The sequence below is a fragment of the Stenella coeruleoalba genome (genome assembly GCF_951394435.1).
Source record: "Stenella coeruleoalba genome assembly, chromosome: 2".
Taxonomy (NCBI): domain Eukaryota; kingdom Metazoa; phylum Chordata; class Mammalia; order Artiodactyla; family Delphinidae; genus Stenella; species Stenella coeruleoalba.
The window spans coordinates 105,584,723-105,605,820 of NC_137147.1; the positions used below are offsets into that span (position 1 = coordinate 105,584,723).

Below are 21,098 nucleotides of genomic sequence, written 5' to 3' on the forward strand. Positions count from 1 at the left end.
AAGCCTGCCTCTGGTTACTTATCACGTGTAGGAGGCAGAGAAGAAGAGAGAAGGCAGTGATAGAAAGATTCTAAAATAGAGAGAGCTATGGAGAAGGTCAGGCAACGACACACCTGTGCGGTGGCACTTTTCCAAACCTCACCTATTAGGCAGGTCACCCCTCCCACGGGAAGAGCAAAGAAGGAGTGGAGAGAAAAGCAGACGCCACCTCCCAGCGCTCTCAGGGGGTAAGTTCCCATTTTTCCGGCTGGCAGTACGCGGGGTGGGGGGGGGCGGGATATGACATGGATGATTCCACCTGCAAAAATATAGGAATAATTTGCTCTGATACAACTGTTCAGTAATTAGTAAAATTTCGCCCCAAAATCGCTGTTAAGACCCCAGAGAAGCTAACTGATTTATTCAAGGTAATGCAATAAAGCTAACCTGACATCCCAGACCTTTTATCCTGGGACCAAGTATGTTAATTTATTTCTTTCTTAAGCTAACAATTACTAATCACTCATCATATGCCAAGCATATGGTATCTATCACAATCTACATAAGAATCTTATGAGGTGGGGTCTATTTTATGGCCATATTATAGATATAGAAATCTGGGCACAGAAAGGTTAAATAACTTCCCCAAGGTCACACAGCTAGTAAAAACAAAAAACACAAAGTCAGGCTTCAGACTCAGATAGTCTGGCTCCTGGGTCTGTGCACTAACTGTACTGCTACAGTCAGGCAGGAGCCTGCTCCCAGAACCTAGACCTATGATTCAATCACTCTTCTCCCCCGTTCCTGCCTTGTGGGAGATGCATGCTCAGGCATGGAATGGACCTGGTAGGATTGTCAGGGGGCTCTCTCCCATCTGCCCAGGAGGAGGCTGACCTCCTTATCTCCTCCTACATTCACAAAAACAGCCCCAGACAGTTACTTGGTTAGAGGTAGAGTGGTTAGCAAGACATTGTCCCTGCTCTGTGGAACTCACAGTCTTCTCAGGAAGACCAGCATTGAAAATAGATTATTACAAGACCATGTGGTATGTGCTCGAGCAGAGGGTGTGTACAAGATCCATGAGGGTACAGAGGAGAATGTGATTAACTTCTGTATCAGGACACACATGACACATTCGAGCTGGGTCATTTGAAGAGAGACTAATAAAGGGACTACCTGCAAAGGCGAAGCTGGGGATTAGGTACAAAGCCTGGGACTTGCAACCGCCAGAAGCCATCACCACCCCTAAGTCTGCTGGACAGCCCTCTAGACGCATGTCCCCTCTCCAGATTCCAGAAACTACACATCATCTCCAGGAAAGGTGATATTGTAAAAACTAATTCTGCCATATAGCAGAATCGCCAAATTCCCAGTTCCCTGAAAGATATAGATAAAGGCCTGACACACATTTCTAAGCTGTTGTTACGGGAAGCAGACCTCCACCCGACGAAAACTGCTGACCACAAGAACATAGACCCTACACTGTTTGAAGCCAGAAGGTTGATGATTCTTGAAACTTCACCTTGATGCCAACCAATCTGAGAACTGTCCAAGAGCTGATCACGCCCTACTCTTTGAACACTATAAAACTGCTCACTACCCACTCCAGGGTGGGTCACACAGTCTTGAAGGCATTAGCCCACTAAGGCATTGAAGTCTTAGCCCACTGTGGCCCCCTTTGCCTGGCAAAGCAATAAAAGCTACTCTTTTCAGGGAATTCCCTGGTGGCACAGTGGTTAAGAATCCGCCTGCCAATGCAGGGGACACAGGTTTGAGCCCTGGTCCAGGAAGATCCCACATGCTGCGGAGCAACTAAGCCTGTGCACCACAACTACTGAGCCTGCGCTCTAGAGCCCGCAAGCCACAACTACTGAGCTCATGCCCCACAACTACTGAAGCCTGCTCGCCTAGAGCCTGTGCTCCACAACAAGAGAAGCCACCACAATGAGAAGCCCGCGCACCACAATGAAGAGTAGCCCCCGCTCACCGCGACTAGAGAAAGCCCGCGCACGGCGACGAGGACCCAATGCAGCCATAAATAAATAAATATATAAATAAATAAATTTATTTTTTAAAGAAGCTACTCTTTTCTACTTCAAAAAAAAAAACACAATTTCTGTGGACGACTCACTGGATCCCTGTTACTGGATCCCTGTTGCTCTCCACTGAGAGGAGCATACTGGCAGTTTTTCAAGACTGCTCTTGGCTGCTGGATATATTTTGCTGAGTATGACTTTGACTTATACTGAGCCACTTGAAACCCCAGCTCTTATGTGGGTTACATGTTTACAGAGATTCATAAAATCGTGCATTCTATAGGAAGGTTGGTGGAGGCAGAGGATAGAGGCAGAAGACATAGAGATCAGAGCTTGCTGAAAATCTGGCTGGAACCAGATTGAGAGTATTCTTGTAATCTGTGGAATGCCTGCTAGGAAAATGCAGAGAGAGAATCCTGGGTCCAATGCAAGAAGTGAGAGCTGAACCAGGAGGTGGGGAGAGATAAGTCCTAGACTGGGGAGAAAAGCAGGAAGGTTGATTGACCCAGGCAACAATCTACAAGAATTGAAGGGCTAGAAAGCTGGTGGTCAAGGTGAGGGCTGACTAGAGATTGCTGTGTCTACCTGAATGAGCGTGCAGCTGAAGTGTTTTGCTGACCTAGGATTAATTCTGAAAAGGCAGAACCTCTAACTGGCATGAGACTCCTCCAGACTCTCTCATTAAGGTCACCTTGCGGTCCTGGGCAAGCTGGAAGATGAAGCCCAATCACAAAATGTACTTGCCAAAGTCAAGCCGTCTGAGTTTGAGTTGGATGGCTGGGCTTATGTTTAGAGGCCTGCTTCCCTGGCTTTGAGGATTTCTATCGTGGAGTGGGAGAGAAGGGAGTGATAAAGAAAGGCAGCAGCAGTGGAAAAGCAGAGAGTAACTCCATCAACAACAGCAGTGGTCCTGGCCCTAGTCTCTCTTTGCAGGCAGAGGAAACAGGATACAAAGTAGCCAACCATGGAGGGTTATCAAATACCCAAGGACAAGCTGACAAGGCCAATGACAGTGGGAAATCTCGGGAGGGTCTGATGGGACACCCTGTTTTCCAACCCATACCCTCTGCTCTCACATATTTAGATGCCTGTGCAAAAGGCATGAGTGAATTTAGAGACACGTCCCTTGGCTCGATGGGCAATCAGGATCAAATGTTAATATAATAACTATCCTTATCACAGATGATCGCTAAATCTAGGGTCCTTTTAAAGGAAAAATCAAATATGGATATTTGAGGCTGAATGGATATATTTTTAATTAAACCACATACCCAAGTATATCAAGCATTGGAAAAGTGGTTCTGTTACACTGAGGTTTCTGTTATTCACTGAGAATTTAATGAGCCTCTGTCTGAAATAACATCACTGAGAATGCTTGCAAATCATGTTTGCTAAGCATCAACAGCTGAATTTTCAGTACACCTCACTCAGAGATTAGCATAGTGCCTTGAGAGTAATTAAACATCATTACTTTAGAACCAAAATGTCCCACACAGTGGGTAAAATAACTGATATGTAATTGTCTAGACATTTCTTTAAACAAAAGAATTCCTAGCTTCAAATGGAGATGGGTGATGGAATGGACAGACTATTATATTGGTTTTGTTTTTCTACACAAACCTGGAAAACCACAGTGGTGGTTTTCATAGTTTTAGTGTTATGTTTTCCACTAAGAATAGGAAATTTTTTCATGTTGACTTGCGAAGCTCAAATTTCCTCTTTAATATCTTCATCTCTCTTACTGCAAAGTTAGTGTTTACTGGTACTACCTGCTTACTCATGTTGAAGCCCTGAGAGCCCAGCCTGCCAAGACTCCTGGCCCCAATCACTCATATGCACATGCACACGCACACTCCAAGCCTTAGAGCAGCATTACTGATATTTGGGGCTGGATAATTCTTTGTTGTGGGGGACTGTCTTGTCCATTGTAAGCTGTTTAGCAGCATCCCTAACCTCTACCCACTATCTCTGCCTGTGATACCTTCCCCATGTTATGGGAACGAAAAATGTCTGCAGAATTGTCAAATGTCCCCTAAGGACACCACTGACTAGACAATCAAGGTCTGTAGCAGAGCCCTACCTCTTTTAAAAGTGAATGTGAAGAAGATGTGGTACATATATACAATGGAATATTACTCAGCCATAAAAAGGAACGAAACTGTGCCATTTGCAGAGACGTGGATGGACCTAGAGACTGTCATACAGAGTGCAGTAAGTCAGAAAGAGAAAAACAAATACCGTTTAATATTGCTTATATATTGAATCTAGAAAAATGGTACAGATGAACTTATTTGCAAAGCAGACAGATATAGAGAACAAATGTATGGTTACCGAGGAGGGAAGGAGGGGGTGGGATGAACTGGGAGAATGGGATTGATATATATACACTACTATGTATAAAATAGATGACTAATGAGGACTGACTGTATAGCACAGGGAACTCTACTCAGTGGTCTGTGGTGACCTAAATGGGAAGGGAATCCAAAAAAGAGGGGATATATGTATATGTATAGCTGATTCACTGTGCTGTACACTAGAAACTAACACAACATTGTAAAGCAACTATACTCCAATAAAAATTAATTTAAAAAATAAAGAAATAAAAATAAAAGAGGGGAAAAAAACAAAATTAATGTGAGATCAAGGGCCTAACTTATGGGAAGAACTTGGCAAACATTTGCTCTGTGCCCTAAAATGGGCTGCCAGTCTGGGCACCAGCAATGACACATAACAACCTACACAAGTGGCATGAGGAGATTGCTGAACTGGTTTCAGAGCTACTCTGTTTTACTCCATTGTGATTGAACTGTTCAGAGAAAAGTACAGCTCTGTTAAGGAGTGTCTGACAGAAGACAGATGTTAAACAAATGAAGATAGCAAGTAACTGACCAACATAAAGCAGTCATAGATTTTTTTAAAGGAAAAGGATTTAAAACAATTAATAGCTTATGAAGGTTGGTGATTGGCTGATGGTGATGTATATCCCTATCTGATTCCCAAACATTTTTGAGACTATGAATGTGGTTCTTTTGAGATTTGTCCTGGATGGACAGAAACCATGGCAAGTTTTTGTCCGGAAGAACGTCAGGTAGCATGTTCTTTTTTTCTCTCTGTTTCTGGTGGGACAAGAAAGACAAATGAGGAGTGAAGGTACCACAGTGATGCAGTTTAAGGCCTTTCCCAGAAGAGACAGAATGGGGCAAAGGGAATTAACATTTATTTAGAGTCTGTTCTGTACTAAAAACTTCACCTGCATGGTAACCTCATTTTAGGGTCATCTTGTCCTTTGAGATTTAGATAAAATTGACTCAAAGTCTCTCTTTCAGGCCCTTAGGGGAATCCAATCCCTCTCTTAAGATTTCTGTGAATTCCCTAATTATTAGAGAAATGGAAATCAAAACTACAATGAGGTATCACCTCATACTGGTCAGAATGGCCATTATTAAAAAGTCTATAAATAACAAGTGCTGGAGAGAATGTGGAGAAAAGGAAACCCTCCTACACTGTTGGTGGGAATATAAGTCAGTACAGCCACTATGGAAAACAGTATGGAGATTCCTCAGAAAACTAAAAATAGAATTACCATATATGATCCAGCAATCCTACTCCTGGGAATATACCCAGACAAAACTATTGTATAATTCAAACAGATACATGCACCCCTATGTTCATAGCAGCACGGCTTACAATAGCCAAAACATGGAAACAACCTAAATGTCCATCAACAGATGAATGGACAAAGAAGATGTGGTACATATATACAATGTAATATTACTCAGCCATAAAAAAGAACAAAATAATGCCATTTGCAGCAATATGGACGCAACTAGAGATCAACATACTAAGTGAAGTAAGTCAGAAAGAGAAAGACAAATAGCATGTGATATCACTTATATGTGGAATCTAAAATATGGCACAAATGAACCTATCTACAAAACAGAAACAGACTTACAGACATAGAGAACAGACTTGTGGTTGCCAAGGGGGTGGGGATGGGGGAGGGATAGATTGAGAGTTTGGGGTTAGCAGTTCAAATTATTATATACAGAATGGATCAACAACAAGGTCCTACTGTATAGCACAGGGAACTATATTCAATATCCTGTGATAAACCATAATGGAAAAGAATATAAAAAAAGAATGTCTGTATGTGTATAACTGGGCCCCTTTGCTGTACAGCAGAGATGGGCACAGCATTGGAAATCAACTCTACTTCAAGTTTAAAAAATAAAATAAAAAGATTTCTGTGAATTCCTGCAGCCTTGCATTCTCGTTGGCCACCTTTACTCAAATGCCCTGCTCCTCTGGCTTTCTCTGTATCACTCACATCTCACTCTATTTGTTTTTTCCTTCAAATGCCGAACAGTCTCTTCCCTTGACTTTCTCAAAATATCTGCTTTTTTTTCTTTCTTACTTACTTTCTTTCCTTCTAAATTTGTCTGTCTTTTAGTCTTTCAAATTGACCATTTATTATGCACCAGGCAACTCTGATAGGTCCTGGGGATAAAAAGATGAGTAAAATCAGACATTGAACTCAGAGAAGAGGGACAAAAATCAAATAAAGGGGGCTTCCCTGGTGGCGCAGTGGTTGAGAGTCCGCCTGATGATGCAGGGGACACGGGTTCGTGCCCCAGTCCGGGAAGATCCCACATGCCGCGGAGCGGCTGGGCCCGTGAGCCATGGCCGCTGAGCCTGCGCGTCCGGAGCCCAAAGGAACAATCCATGAGGCTTGAAAGCATTTCATAACTCGGAGAGTCAGGGAAGACTTCGCTGGGTGAATGACATCCCTAAATTCTGAGGGATGAATAGGAAGAGGCAGAAGAGAATTCAGGCAGAGGGAAGAGCATATCCTAAAACGCTACAGCAGGAAGGAGCCAAGGAAACAAAAGAATGCCAGGTAGATGGGATGCAGAAAGGTAGGATAAGTGTAAGGAGAGATGGGGAAGAGATGTAGGAGGACCAGGACATGCAGGCCAGGATAAAACTCTATGTGATCTTTAACCGGATAGCAGAGAGAAGACACTAAAGTATTTTCAGTGTTGGTGGAAAGGAGAGCCTGGCGATGGGATGACAAAGTGTTGAAAGGCATGGTTAGATGTGAATTTCTCTTAGTGAGATATAACTTACCTATAGAAAAAAATGCATACGGACTGATGAAATGTAAATGTAAACACCAGTATAATCAATATCCAAATGAGATATAGAGCAATTCATCTCCCCAGAGACCACTGCTTAAACTCATCAACCTCCTGATCCTTTCCCCACAATTACCACTGTTCTGAAATCCTTCACCATAGACTAGTTTTGCCTGCTCTTATAATTCATATAAATGGAATATACTCTTTTGTATGGGGCTGCTGTGTAAACAGCAGATTGTAGAAAGACAATGGTGGATGTGAAGAGACCCAGAGAGAGATAAAGATCATTCAATCCACCGTGGATATGGTGGAGACGGAGAAGAACTAGATGGATTGAGGAAGGAGCTATTTTGGAGGTAAAATCAATGGTGAGGGATTGGCTACAGAGGTTGAGAGAAGGAGGTATCATGGATGGCATTAAAGTGTTGAGAGAAGGAGGTATCAATGTGAGGAGGTATTAATGTGAAGGTTTGGAGTCTTGGAAAGCCCAAAAGTGCCAACAACTTGAATTGCACATGACAATGGTGGTTCCTCAAAATATGAAACATAGAATTACCATGTGATCCAGCAATTCCACTTCTGTGTATATACCCAAAAGTATTGAAAGCAGGGACTTGAACAGATATTTGTGCACCCATGATAGCAATATGATTCACAATAGCTAAAAGGTAGAAACAACCCAAATGTCCATCAGTGGATGAATAGATGAATGAATAAACAAAATGTGGTATATACATACAATGGAATATTAACTATTCTACCTTAAAAAGGAATGAGATTCTGACACATGCTACAACATGGATGAATCTTTATGAGAGTACGCTAAGTGAACTAAGCCAGACACAAAAGGGCAAATATGTATGATTCCACTTTTATGTAGGTACCTATAATAGTCAAATTCATAGTGATATAAAATGGAATGGCATTATCAGGGATTTGAGAGGAGGGAATGGGGAGTTAGTGTTAACAGATTCAGAGTTTTAGTTTGGGAGGATGAAGAGTTCTGGAGATGGACGGTGGTGATCATCGCATAACATCATGAATGTACTTAATACCACTGAACTGCTTACTTAAAAATGGTGAAGATCGTAAATTTTATGTTATGTATAATTTACCACTATAAAAACATAGGAGGAGAGCATAATTTGACCCTCATTTTCTGTGTTAATTAAAAGATTAAACGTTTAAATTGCACATAGATAGCCTTCTTAAAACTTCTCCAGCCCTCCTTGACTATTAAATGGTGGGTGGGTAGGGACCTGGTACTTTTCCACGAGTCCCTACCCACCCACCCAGAATCTTACTCCCAGCCATTCTCTCTGTCCCTGCCATCTCTGCCATGCTCCACACCAGTTTTCTGTCAATTTGCTTATTAAAGTTGGTGGGATTTTTTGAATTATTTTACAGCAGGTTCTTATTAGTTATCTATTTTATACATATTAGTGTATATATGTCAATCCCAATCTCCCAATTCATCCCACCACCACCACTGCCCCCCCGCTTTCCCCCCTTGGTGTCCATACATTTGTTTGCTACATCTGTGTCTCTATTTCTGCCTTGCAAACTGGTTCATCTGCACCATTTTTCCAGATTCCACATGTATGCATTAATATATGATACTTGTTTTTCTCTTTCTGACTTAGTTCACTCTGTATGACATTCTCTAGGTCCACCCACGACTCTGCAAATGACCCAATTTCATTCCTTTTTACAGCAGAGTAATATTCCATTGTATATATGTATCACAACTTCTTTATCCATTTTTCTGTCGACGGGCATTTAAGTTGCTTCCATGACCTGGCTATTGTAAGTAGTGCTGCAATGAACATTGGGGTGCATGTGTTTTTTTGAATTATGGTGGTTTTCGCTGAGTATATGCCCAGTAGTGGGATTGCTAGGTCATATGGTAGTTCTATTTTTAGTTTTTTAAGGAACCTCCATACTGTTCTCCATAGTGCCTATATCAATTTACATTCCCACCAACAGTGCAAGAGGGTTCCCTTTTCTCCACACCCTCTCCAGCATTTGTTGTTTGTAGATTTTCTGATGATGCCCATTCTAACCAGTGTGAGGTGATACCTCATTGTAGTTTTGATTTGCATTTCTCTAATAATTAGTGATGTTGAACAGCCTTTCATGTGCTTCTTGACCATCTGTATGTCTTCTTTGGAGATATGTCTATTTAGGTCTTCTGCCCATTTTTTGATTTGGTTGTTTGCTTTTATAATATTGAGCTGTATGAGCTATTTATATATTTTGGAGATTAATCCTTTGTCCATTGATTTGTTAGCAAATATTTTCTCCCATTCTGAGGGTTGTCTTTTCATCTTGTTTGTAGCTTCCTTTGCTTTGCAAAAGCTTTTAAGTTTCATTAAGTCCCATTTATTTCTTTTTGTTTTTATTTCCTTTACTCTAGGAGGTGGATCAAAACAGATCTTCCTGTGATTTATGTCAAAGAGTGTTCTTCCTATGTTTTCCTCTAAGAGTTTTTATAGTATCTGGCCTTACATTTAGGTCTTTAATCCATTTTGAGTTTATTTTTGTGTATCGTGTTAGGAAGTGTTCTATTCATTCTTTTACATGTAGCTGTCCAGTTTTCCCAGCACCACTTATTGAAGAGGCTGTCTTTTCTCCATTGTATACTCTTGCCTCCCTTATCAAAGATAAGGTGACCATCTGTGTGTGGGTTTACCTATGGGCTTTCTATCCTGTTCCACTGACCTATATTTCTGTTTTTGTGCCAGTACTATACTGTCTTGATTACTGTAGCTTTGTAGTATAGTCTGAAGTCAGGGAGCCTGATTCCTCCAGCTCCGTTTTTCTTTCTCAAGATTGCTTTGGCTATTTGGGGTCTTTTGTGTTTCCATACAAATTGTGAAATTTTTTGTTCTAGTTCTGTGAAAAATGCCATTGGTAGTTTGATAGGGATTGCATTGAATCTTTAGATTGCTTTGGGCAGTACAGTCATTTTCACAATGTTGATTCTGCCAATCCAAGAACATAGTATACCTCTCCATCTGTTTCTATCATCCTTAATTTCTTTCATCAGTGTCTTATAGTTTCCTGCAAGTCTTTTGTCTCCTTAGGTAGGTTTATTCCTACGTATTTTATTCTTTTTGTTGAATGGTAAATGGGAGTGTTTCCTTAATTTCTCTTTCAGATTTTTCATCATTAGTGTATAAGAATGCAAGAGATTTCTGTGCATTAATTTTGTATCCTACTACTTTACCAAATTCATTGATTAGCTCTAGTAGTTTTCTGATAGTGTCTTTAGGATTCTCTATGTATAGTATCATGTCATCGGCAAAGAGTGACAGTTTTACTTATTCTTTTCCAATTTGTGTTCTTTTTATCTCTTTTTCTTCTCTGATTGCTGTGGCTAGGACTTTCAAAACTATGTTGAATAATAGTGGCAAGAGTGGACATCCTTGTGTTGTTCCTGATGTTAGAGGAAATCCTTTCAGCTTTTCATCATTGAGAATGATGTTTGCTGTGGGTTTGTTGTATATGGCCTTTATCATTTTGAGGTAGGTTACCTCTATGCCCACTTTCTAGAGAGTTTTTATCATCATGGGTGTTGAATTTTGTCAAAAGCTTATTCTGCATCTATTGAGATGATCATATGGTTTTTATTCTTCAGTTTATTAATATGGTGTATCACATTGATGGATTTGTGTATATTGAAAAATCCTTGCATCCCAGGGATAAACCCCACTTGATCATGGAATATGATCCTTTTAATGTGTTGGATTTTGTTTGCTAGTATTTTGTTCAGGATTTTCGCATCTATACTTATCAGTGATATTGATCTGTAATTTTCTTTTTTTATAGTATCTCTGTTTGGTTTGGGTATCAGGGTGATGGTGGCCATGTAGAATGAGTTTGGGAGTGTTCCTTCCTCTGCAATTTTTGGGAAGAGTATGAGAAGGATGGGTGTTAGCTCTTCTCTAAATGTTTGATAGAATTCACCTGTGAAGCCATCTGGTCCTGGACTTTTGTTTGTTGGAAGATTTTTAATCACAGTTTCAATTTCATTACTTGTGATTGGTTTATTCATATTTTCTATTTCTTCCTTGTTCAGTCTTGGAAGGTTATACCTTTCCAAGAATTTGTTTCATTTCTCCCAGGTTGTTCATTTTATTGGCATAGAGTTGCTTGTAGTAGTCTCTTAGGATGCTTTGTATTTCTGCGGTGTCCATTGTAACTTCTTTTTGATTTCTAATTTTATTGATTTGAGTCCTCTCCCTCTTTTTCTTGATGAGTCTGGCTAAGGGTTTATCAATTTTGTTTATTTTCTCAAAGAACCAGCTTTTAGTTTTATTAATCTTTGCTATTGTTTTTTTTTGTTTCTGTTTCATTTATTTCTGCTCTGATCTTTATGATTTCTTTCCTTCTACTAACTTTGGGTTTTGTTTGTTCTTCTTTCTCTGGTTCCTTTAGATGTAAGGTTAGATTGTTAATTAGAGATTTTTCTTGTTCCTTGAGGTAGGCTTGTATTGCTATAATCATCCCTCTTAGAACTGCTTTTGCTGCATCCCACAGGTTCTGGATCATCATGTTTTCATTGTCATTTGTCTCAAGCTATTTTTTGATTTCCTACTGATTTCATCAGTGATTTCTTGGTTATTTAGTAGCATATTGTTTAGCCTCCATGTGTTTGTGTTTTTTGCGTTTTTTCCCTGTAATCTATTTCTAATCTCATAGCGTAGTGGTTGGAAAAGATGCTTGATATGATTTCAATTTTCTTAAATTTACTGAGGCTTGATTTGTGACCCAAGATGTGTTCTATCCTGGAGAATGTTCTGTGTGCACTTGAGAAGAAGGTGTAATCTGCTGTTTTTGGATGGAATGTCCTATAAATATCAATTAAATCTATCTGGTCTATTGTGTCATTTAAAGCTTGCGATTCCTTATTAATTTTCTGTCTGGATAATCTGTCCATTGGTGTAAGTGAAGTGTTAAAGTCCCCCACTATTATTGTGTTACTGTCAATTTCCTCTTTTATAGCTGTTAGCATTTGCCTTATGTATTGAGGTGCTCCTATGTGGGGTGCATAAATATTTACAATTGTTATATCTTCTTCTTGGATTGATCCCTTGATCATTCTGTAGTGTCCTTCCTTACCTCTTGTGACAGTCTTTATTTTAAAGTCTATTTTATCTGATATGAGTATTGGTACTCCAGCTTTCTTGTGATTTCCATTTGCGTGGAATATCTTTTTCCATCCCCTCACTTTCAGTCTGTATGTGTCCCTAGGTCTGAAGTGGGTTTCTTGTAGAGAGCATATAGATGGGTCTTGTTTTTGTATCCATTCAGCCAGTCTGTGTCTTTTGGTTGGAGCATTTAATCCATTTACATTTAAGGTAATTATTGATATGTATGTTTCTATTTCCATTTTCTTAATTATTTGGGGTTTTTTTTACTTCTCTTGTGTTTCCCACTTAGAGAAGTTCCTTTAGCATTTGTTGTAGAGCTGGTTTGGTGGTGCTGAATTCTCTTAGCTTTTGCTTGTCTGTAAAGCTTTTGATTTCTCCATCGACTCTGAACGAGATCATTGCCAGGTAGAGTAATCTCGCTTGTAGGTTCTTCCCTTTCATCACTTTAAATATGTCATTCCACTCCTTTCTGGCTTGTGGAGTTTCTGCTGAGAAATCAGCTGTTAACTTTATGGGAGTTCCCTTGTATATTATTTGTCATTTTTCCCTTGTTGCTTTTAATAATTTTTCTTTGTCTTTAATTTTTGTCAATTTGATTACTATGTGTCTCAGTGTGTTTCTCCTTGGGTTTATCCTGCCTGGGACTCTCTGTGTTTCCTGGACTTGGGTGGCTATTTCCCTTCCTATATTAGGGAAGTTTTCGACTATAATCTCTTCAATATTTTCTCAGGTCCTTTCTGTCTCTCTTCTCCTTCTGGGACCCCTGTAATGCGAATGTTGTTGTGTTTAATGTTGTCCCAGAGGTCTCTTAGGCTGTCTTCATTTCTTTTTGTTCTTTTTTCTTTTTTCTGTTCCACAGCAGTGAATTCCACCATTCTGTCTTCCGGGTCACTTATCCGTTCTTCTGCCTCAGTAATTCTGCTATTGATTCCTTCTAGTGTAGTTTTCATTTCAGTTATTGTATTGTATTTTTCATCTCTGTTTGTTTGTTCTTTAATTCTTCTAGGTCTTTGTTAAACATTTCTTGCATCTTCTCGATCTTTGCCTTTATTCTTTTTCTGAGGTCCTGGATCATCTTCACTATCATTACTCTGAATTCTTTTTCTGGAAGGTGGCCTATCTCCACTTCATTTAGTTGTTTTTCTGGGGTTTTATCTTGTTCCTTCATCTGGTACATAGTCCTGTGCCTTTTCATTTTGTCTATCTTTCTGTGAATGTGGTTTTCATTCCACAGGCTGCAGGATTGTAGGTCTTCTTGCTTCTGCTCTCTGCCCTCTGGTGGATGAGGCTATCTAAGAGGCTTGTGCGAGCTTCCTGATGGGAAGGACTGGTGGTGGGTAGAGCTGGGTGTTACTCTGGTGGTCAGGCTCAGTAAAACTTTAATCCACTTGTCTGCTGATGGGTGGGGCTGGGTTCTCTCCCTGTTGATTGTTTGGCCTGAGGCAACCCAGCACTGGAGCCTACAGGCTCTTTGGTGGGGCTAATGGTGGACTCTGGGAGGGCTCACGCCAAGGAGTACTTCCCAGAACTCTGTTGCCAGTGTCCTTGTCCCCACAGTGAGCCACAGCCACCCCCAACCTCTGCAGGAGACCCTCCAGCACAAGCAGGTACATCTGGTTCAGCCTCCTATGGGGTCACTGCTCCTTCTCTCTGGGTCCTGAGGCACACACTAATTTGTGTGTGCCCTCCCAGAGTGGAGTTTCTGTTTCCCCCAGTCCTGTTGAAGTCCTGCAATCAAACCCCACTAGGCTTCAAAATCTGATTCTCTGGGAATTCCTCCTCCCGTTGCCAGAACCCCTGGTTGGGAAGCCTGATGTGAGCCTCAGAACCTTCATTCCAGTGGGTGGAATTCTGTGGTATAATTGTTCTCCAGTTTGTGAGTCACCCACCCAGCAGTTATGAGATTTGATTTTTTTGTGATTGTGACCCTCCTACCGTCTCATTGTGGCTTCTCCTTTGTCTTTGGAAGTTGGGTATCCTTTTTGGTGAGTTCCAGTGTCTTCCTGTCAATGATTGTTCAGCAGTTAGTTGTGATTACAGTGCTCTTGCAAGAGGGAGTGAGCACATGTCCTTCTACTCCACCATCTTGAACCAATCTCCCCTATTAAAGTTCCTTTAATCTGTTGCCCTGATTTCTAGTTCCACCTTACATTCTATGAGTTTTCCTAGTGACCTTCCAAAAAGTCCTACATCTTTGCTTAAGCTACTTTGTTTTGCTGCTTAGGTTTTGGTACTTGTAAGCCAAAGAGAAAGTAACTTTATTTGTTTACAGTAAATGTAACACAAAACAACATGACAACTGAAACCAAACCTTCACTAATATGAATAAATGTAAATAACCTAAACTCACTTAAAAATCTATATGTATATATAGATTTTAGATCAGTTAACAAAGCCAATGAAACTTTATGATTTTTTAAGGGACACATACACAAAACCACTTCAGAAAAGTTAAAATAAAGGGTAAAAAAAATTTTAAGGTAAAGATAAAATGAAAGCAGGTGTTATGATCTTTGTGTCAAATAATCTATAATTCAAGCTTAAAAGCATTGGGACTTCCCTTGTGGCGCAGTGGTTAAGAATCCGTTCGCCAATGCAGGGGACATGGCTTCAAGCTCTGGTCCAGGAAGATCCCACATGCCGGGGAGCAAATATGCCCGTGCGCCACAACTACTGAGACTGTGCTCTAGAGACCACGATTCACAACTACTGAAGCCCGCATGCCTAGAGCCCATGCTGCACAACAAAGAGAAGCCACCGCAGTGAGAAGCCTGCGCACCGCAACAAAGAGTAGCCCCCACTCACCGCAACTAGAGAAAGCCCACGCACAGCAACAAAGAACCAGTGCAGTCAAAAATAAATAAATAAACAAACAAGCAACTGGAATAAAAAAAAATGATTAAAAGCATTAAAAAATACAAAGAAGGATACTTTATAATGCTAAAAGTGATAATGCATAATGAAGTTGTACATAAATTTCTGTGCACAAAATAATATAGCAGAAACTTTAATAAACCACAAACTATAGAAGATAAAAGGAAAACTAGACAAATCCATACTAATAATAAGAGAATTTAAAACACCTTCCTCTGACCTAGACAGATTAATGAGAAAATATCTAGCAAGGATAAAGAAAACCTTAATACATAATCAATGAAGTATATCTTATAGCTATATATCAACCCTGTCCCATGATAATACAGGATATTCCTTCTTTTCAATTACATTTAGATCATTTATAAAAATAGACCATATTTTAAGTCATAAAGAAAATCTAAATTAATTCCAAAGATAGAAATATTATTAAGAGCATTCTGATCAGAATAAATAGTGGTTGTGTCATGGTATCTCACTGTGGTTTTGATTTGCATTTCCCTAATAATTAGTGAGTTGAGCATCTTTTCATGTGCTTATTGGCAATTTGTATATGTTATTTGGAGAAATGTCTATTCAGATCCTTTGCCATTTTTAACTGGGATTTTGTCTTTTTGTTATTGAGTTGTAAGAGATCTGAATACCAGTCCCCCTACAGATATAGGACCTGAAAATATTTTCTTCCATCTTATGGGCTGTCTTTTAACTTTCTTGATAGTATCCTCTGAAATACAAAAATTTTTAATTTTGATAAAGTCCAATATAGCTATTTTTCTTTTGTCACATTTGCTTTTGGTTTCATATCTAAGAAACCATTTCTTAATCCAACATCATGAAGATTTACTCCTGTGTTTTTTCCTAAGAGTTTTACAACTTTGGCTCTTATATTTAAGTCTTTGATTCCTTTCAAGTTAATTTTTGTATATGCTTTAAGGTAGCTGTCCAACTTCATTCTTTGCATGTGGATATACAGTTGTTCCAGCACCATTTGTTGAAAAGACTACGTATTCGTTCCCTTATTTGTTTTAGCACTCTTGTCAAATATTAATTGACCATAAATGTGAGGGGCTTCTTTTTTCCTGTATCCTCAATTATATCCCATCGATTTATATGTTCATCCCTATGTTAGTATCACACTGTTTTGATTACTGTACCTTTGGAGTAAGTTTTACAGTTGATAAGTGTGAATTCTCCACTGACTTTTTTGGAGAGGGTGTGCTATTTCAGGTTTTGTGCATTTTTGCATTTCTATGTGAATTTTAAAATCAGCTTGTCAATTCCTACAAAAATAGCAGCTGGGGCTTCCCTGGTGGCGCAGTGGTTGAGAGTCTGCCTGCCGATGCAGGGGACACGGGTTCGTGCCCTGGTCCGGGAAGATCCCACATGCCGCGGAGCGGCTGGGCCCGTGAGCCATGGCCGCTGAGCCTGCGCGTCCGGAGCCTGTGCTCCACAACGGGAGAGGCCACAACAGTGAGAGGCCCGCGTAATGCAAAAAAAAAAAAAAAAAAAAAAAAAAAATAGCAGCTGGAATTTTGATAAGGACTGTACATTTTACATCTTGTTTTGCTTCATTTAGTTTCAATGATGGGGTTTTTAATCTATGGACACTTTGATCAAAGTGTACTCCACTAAGCAGGAGACACTGTGCTGTTTGCCCTCATGATGCCAGCAGACATCCTAAAAGTCTATAAAGTGCCCTAATAGACAATGAGCCAAGTCAGTCTGTCTTTCCCTGTGTCACCCTGTGAACCCACAGGCCACCACTACTAAGGGACAGGAGGTCTGAAAGTGGAGACAAAATATTCTCTCCTCACCCCCATTTCAAATATTCTTATAAACTAGAAACCCTGTCTGAATATTGCAATTAATGTTCTCAGGTCAGGAGTGGACATAAATCAGCCCTTTCACTAAATCATACCAGTTTGAGTTTGCTACCCATCACACACACACACACACACACACACACACACACACACACACACACACTCTTCCCATTTGCCCTGCAAAGACTTAACACTTCTAGATAAGCTCAATTATGCATAGAAAAGTGCTTTTTCCTTCGTTTGACAATAGTTTTCAAGAGAGGCCTGGCAAAAGCTGAAAACTCAGCTGTGGGGCTTCTTTTGAAAGAAAAATTGGCCTCTGATTGTACATAAGTGATAATGAACAAGGAATACATATTATGTTGGCCAGATTTCATATGCAGATTAGACTAGCTTCTCTTCTTAACTTCTCTTTCTCCAGCAAAAATATGGTAGGGGATGCCTTAGTCTGATTAAATGTAAATATTCATGTAGACCTCAGCCATCTTTTGGTGAGTTAGGAGCCAGTATATTGAATTACATCAGACAGAAAATCATTCTCTTGATTTCCCTGGTGGCACAGTGGTTAAGAATCTGCCTGCCAATGCAGGGGACACAGGTTCGATCCCTGGTCTGGGAAAATCCCACATGCCGTGGAGCAATTAAGCCTGTGCACCACATCTACTGAGCCTGTGCCCTAGAGCCCGTGCGCCTCAACTACTGAGCCCATGTGCTGCAACTACTGAAGCCCATGCACCTAGAGCCCGTGCTCCACAACAAGAGAAGCCACTGCAGTGAGAATTCTGTGCACCACAACAAAGAGTAGCCCCTGCTGGCCACAACTAGAGAAAGCCCACGCACAGCAACGAAGACCCAATGCAGCCAAAAATATATATATATATAAAAGAAAATAGAATAAAAAAGTAAATCATTCTCACATCTATGTCCTAAATGTGGACTAACTTTGCATTAAATAAATTTATTTTTTCTTCTTAATGAACTTAAAATGGAGGCTGACACTATAAATAGGTGTGCATAGCTGAAATTCAGGTTTGACAACATACTAAATGCATTCTTTGTAAATTCATCCTTCAGGGACCAGACCCATGCTTTGAATGTTCTGTACATAGTAATCAGGTAAAAATAGTAACATATTGCTGACCTGGCAGACTCTCATCTCTACAGGTTCACTTGTAGTGCTGGAAAGCAGAGAACCTGAAAGCAGGAAAAAAAAATTAGGTGAAATAAGGTGATTTACACAGATGGTGCTTTGTAGGCTATTGTATGATAAAAATGCTATTTATTTCTATGATAGTGATTATTATTATCATCAGAGTATAAATCAAGAGGCCTTGATTCTACTCTCTGGCTATGTTATATCTTTTTTAGTTTTCTGATACTTTGGGGACCCTTGGCCAGATGCAATAGAAATTAACCCTTTCTTTCATGGGAAGAGTAGGATTTCTATCCCACAAGAATGGGATGAATGGGGCTATCTTCTTTTCTGAGTTGAAGGCTACAGGCCTCTAATTTTGGGATTAACCTTCAGAGCCTGATGCCAAGCTCTCAGACTCTCCATCTCTTCAACCCCTCTCCCCTCCCACCCCCTACTGCACTCCATCTACCACCTGCCAACACCATCTGAAAAGCTGAGCCTACACATGAACAACCTTAGCCTTGGAAATACAACCCATCAATGACAGATGTACAGGACCCACAAGGAGAAAGCTGAGGAGGCACAGTCTTTATGCAGCAAGATACAAATTCTGACTTAAGACCTGTGGTAATCCATCAACAGAGGAATGGAGATTCCTTTAAAAACTAAAGATAGAACTGCCATCTGACCCAGCAGTCCCACTCCTGGGCATATACCAAGACAAAATCATAATTCAAAAAGACACATGCACCCCAATGTTCATTGCAGCACTATTTACAATAGCTGGGACATGGAAGCAACCTAAGTGTCTGTCAGCAGAGGAATGGATAAAGAAGATGTGATACATATATACAGTGGAATATTAGTCATAAAAAGGAATGAAATTGGGTCATTTGTAGAGACGTGGATGGACATAGAGACTGCCATGCAGAGTGAAGTAAGTGAGAAAGAGAAAAACAAATAACGTATATTAAAGCATATATGTGGAATCTGAAAAATTGGTATAGACAATCTTATTTACAAAGCAGAAATAGAGACACAGACGTAGAGAACAAACATATGGAAACAAAGTCAGAAAGGGGGGTGGGATGAATTGGGAGATTGGGATTGACATATATACACCATTGATGCTATGTATAAAATAGATAGCTAATGAGAACCTACTGTATAGCACAGGGAACTCTACTCAGTGCTCTGTGGTGACCTAAATGAGAAGGAAATCCAAAAAAGAGGGGATATATGTATACGTATAGCTGATTCACTTTGCTGTAAAGTATAAACTAAAACAATACTCCAAAAAAAAAAGAAATTCTGACTTACGACCTGTGGCAGTCCATCAACAGAGGAATGGATAAAGAAGACGTGGAACAGAGGTGCAAGGCCTTCACATGCAGCACCATGTGAGCAAGTTAAACTGTACCAAGCACAAAGGAAAGAAAGGGGAGACCTTCGAGGTGGTGGAGGAGTAAGATGTGGAGATCACCTTACACAAATACATCAAAAATACAACTACATGTGGAACAACTCCTACAGAACACCTACTGAACGCTGGCAGAAGACTTTAGACTTCCCAAAAGGCAAAAAACTCCCCACTTACCTGGGTAGGGCAAAAGAAAAAAGGAAAAACAGAGACAAAAGAATAGGGACGGGACCTGCACCTCTGGAAGGGAGCTGTGAAGGAGGAAAAGTTTCCACACACTAGGGAGCCCCTTCATTGGCAGAGATGGGGGTGGGCAGGGGGGAAGCTTCGGAGCCATGGAGGAGAGCACAGCAACAGGGCTGTAAAGGGCAAAGCTGAGAGATTCCCGCACAGAGGATCAGGGCCGACCAGCACTCACTAGCCTGAGAGGCTTGTCTGCTCACCTGCTGGGGCGGGTGGGGGCTGGGAGCTGAGGCTCGGGCTTCGGAGATAAAATCCCAGGGAGAGGACTGGTGTTGGCTGCGTGAACACAGCCTGAAGGGGGCTAGTGCGGCATAGCTAGCCGGGAGTCCTGGAAAAAGTCTGGACCTACCAGAGAGGCAAAAGACCACTGTTTCAGGGTGCACAAAGAGAGGGGAGTCCTTCCCCATCTGCCCACAGAAGGCAGAGCACCGCCTAAATGAGCTTCAGAGATGGGCGCAAGCCACGGCTATCAGTTCGGACCCCAGAGACGGGCGTGAAATGCTAACGCTGCTGCTGCAGCCACCAAGAATCCTGTGTGCAAGCACAGGTCACTATCCACACTCCCTGCCAGGAGCCTGTGCAGCACGCCACCGCCAGGGTCCCGTGATCCAGGGACAACTTCCCCAGGAGAACACACTGTACGCCTCAGGCTGTTGCAACGTCATGCAGGCTCGCCCCGCATTCCAATTATAACTACTGTACCCCTTCCACCCCCCAGCCTGGTTGAGCAAGAGCCCCCTAATCAGCTGCTGCTTTAACCCCATCCTGTCTGGGTGGGAACAGATGCCTCTATATGCAGAGGTGGGGCCAAAACCAAAGCTGAACCCCAGGAGTTGTGCGAACAAAGAAGAGAAAGGGAAATTTCACTGTGCAGCCTCAGGAGCAGCAGATTAAATCCCCACAATCAACTTGATGTACCCTGCAGCTCCGGAATACCTGAATAGAAAATGAATCATCCCAAAATTGAGAAGTAGACACATGTTAATCAAACTATCAAAATTAAATACAAAGAAAAAATATTAAGAGCAGCAAGGGAAAAGCAACAAATAACATACAAGGGAAACCCCATAAGGTTAACAGCTGATCTTTCAGCAGAACTCTGAAAGCCAGAAGGGAGTGGCAGGACATATTTAAAGTGATGAAAGGGAAGAACCTACAACAAAGAGTACTCTACCCGACAAGGATCTCATTCAGGTTTGACAGAGACATTAAAAGCTTTACAGACAAGAAGAACCTAAGAGAATTCAGCACCACCAAACCAGCTTCACAAAAAATGCTAAAGGAACTTCTCTAG

At 40.8% G+C, this 21,098-nt stretch overlaps 1 protein-coding gene across 8 annotated transcripts in view; it reads right to left on the minus strand.

Annotated features, from left to right (window-relative positions):
- Positions 1–21,098, minus strand: part of LOC307181787 (5-formyltetrahydrofolate cyclo-ligase) — a 263,359-nt gene that overhangs the window by 147,304 nt on the left and 94,957 nt on the right. For all 8 annotated transcript variants that reach the window (XR_013827041.1, XR_013827042.1, XR_013827043.1 and 5 more), the window contains exon 3: positions 18,148–18,200. Coding sequence is in view for 2 of the 8 variants with exons in the window: in XM_079912625.1 (XP_079768751.1) it covers positions 18,148–18,200 (53 nt within the window). In the remaining 6 variants the exon portion in view is untranslated. The remainder of the gene's footprint in view (positions 1–18,147; positions 18,201–21,098) is intronic.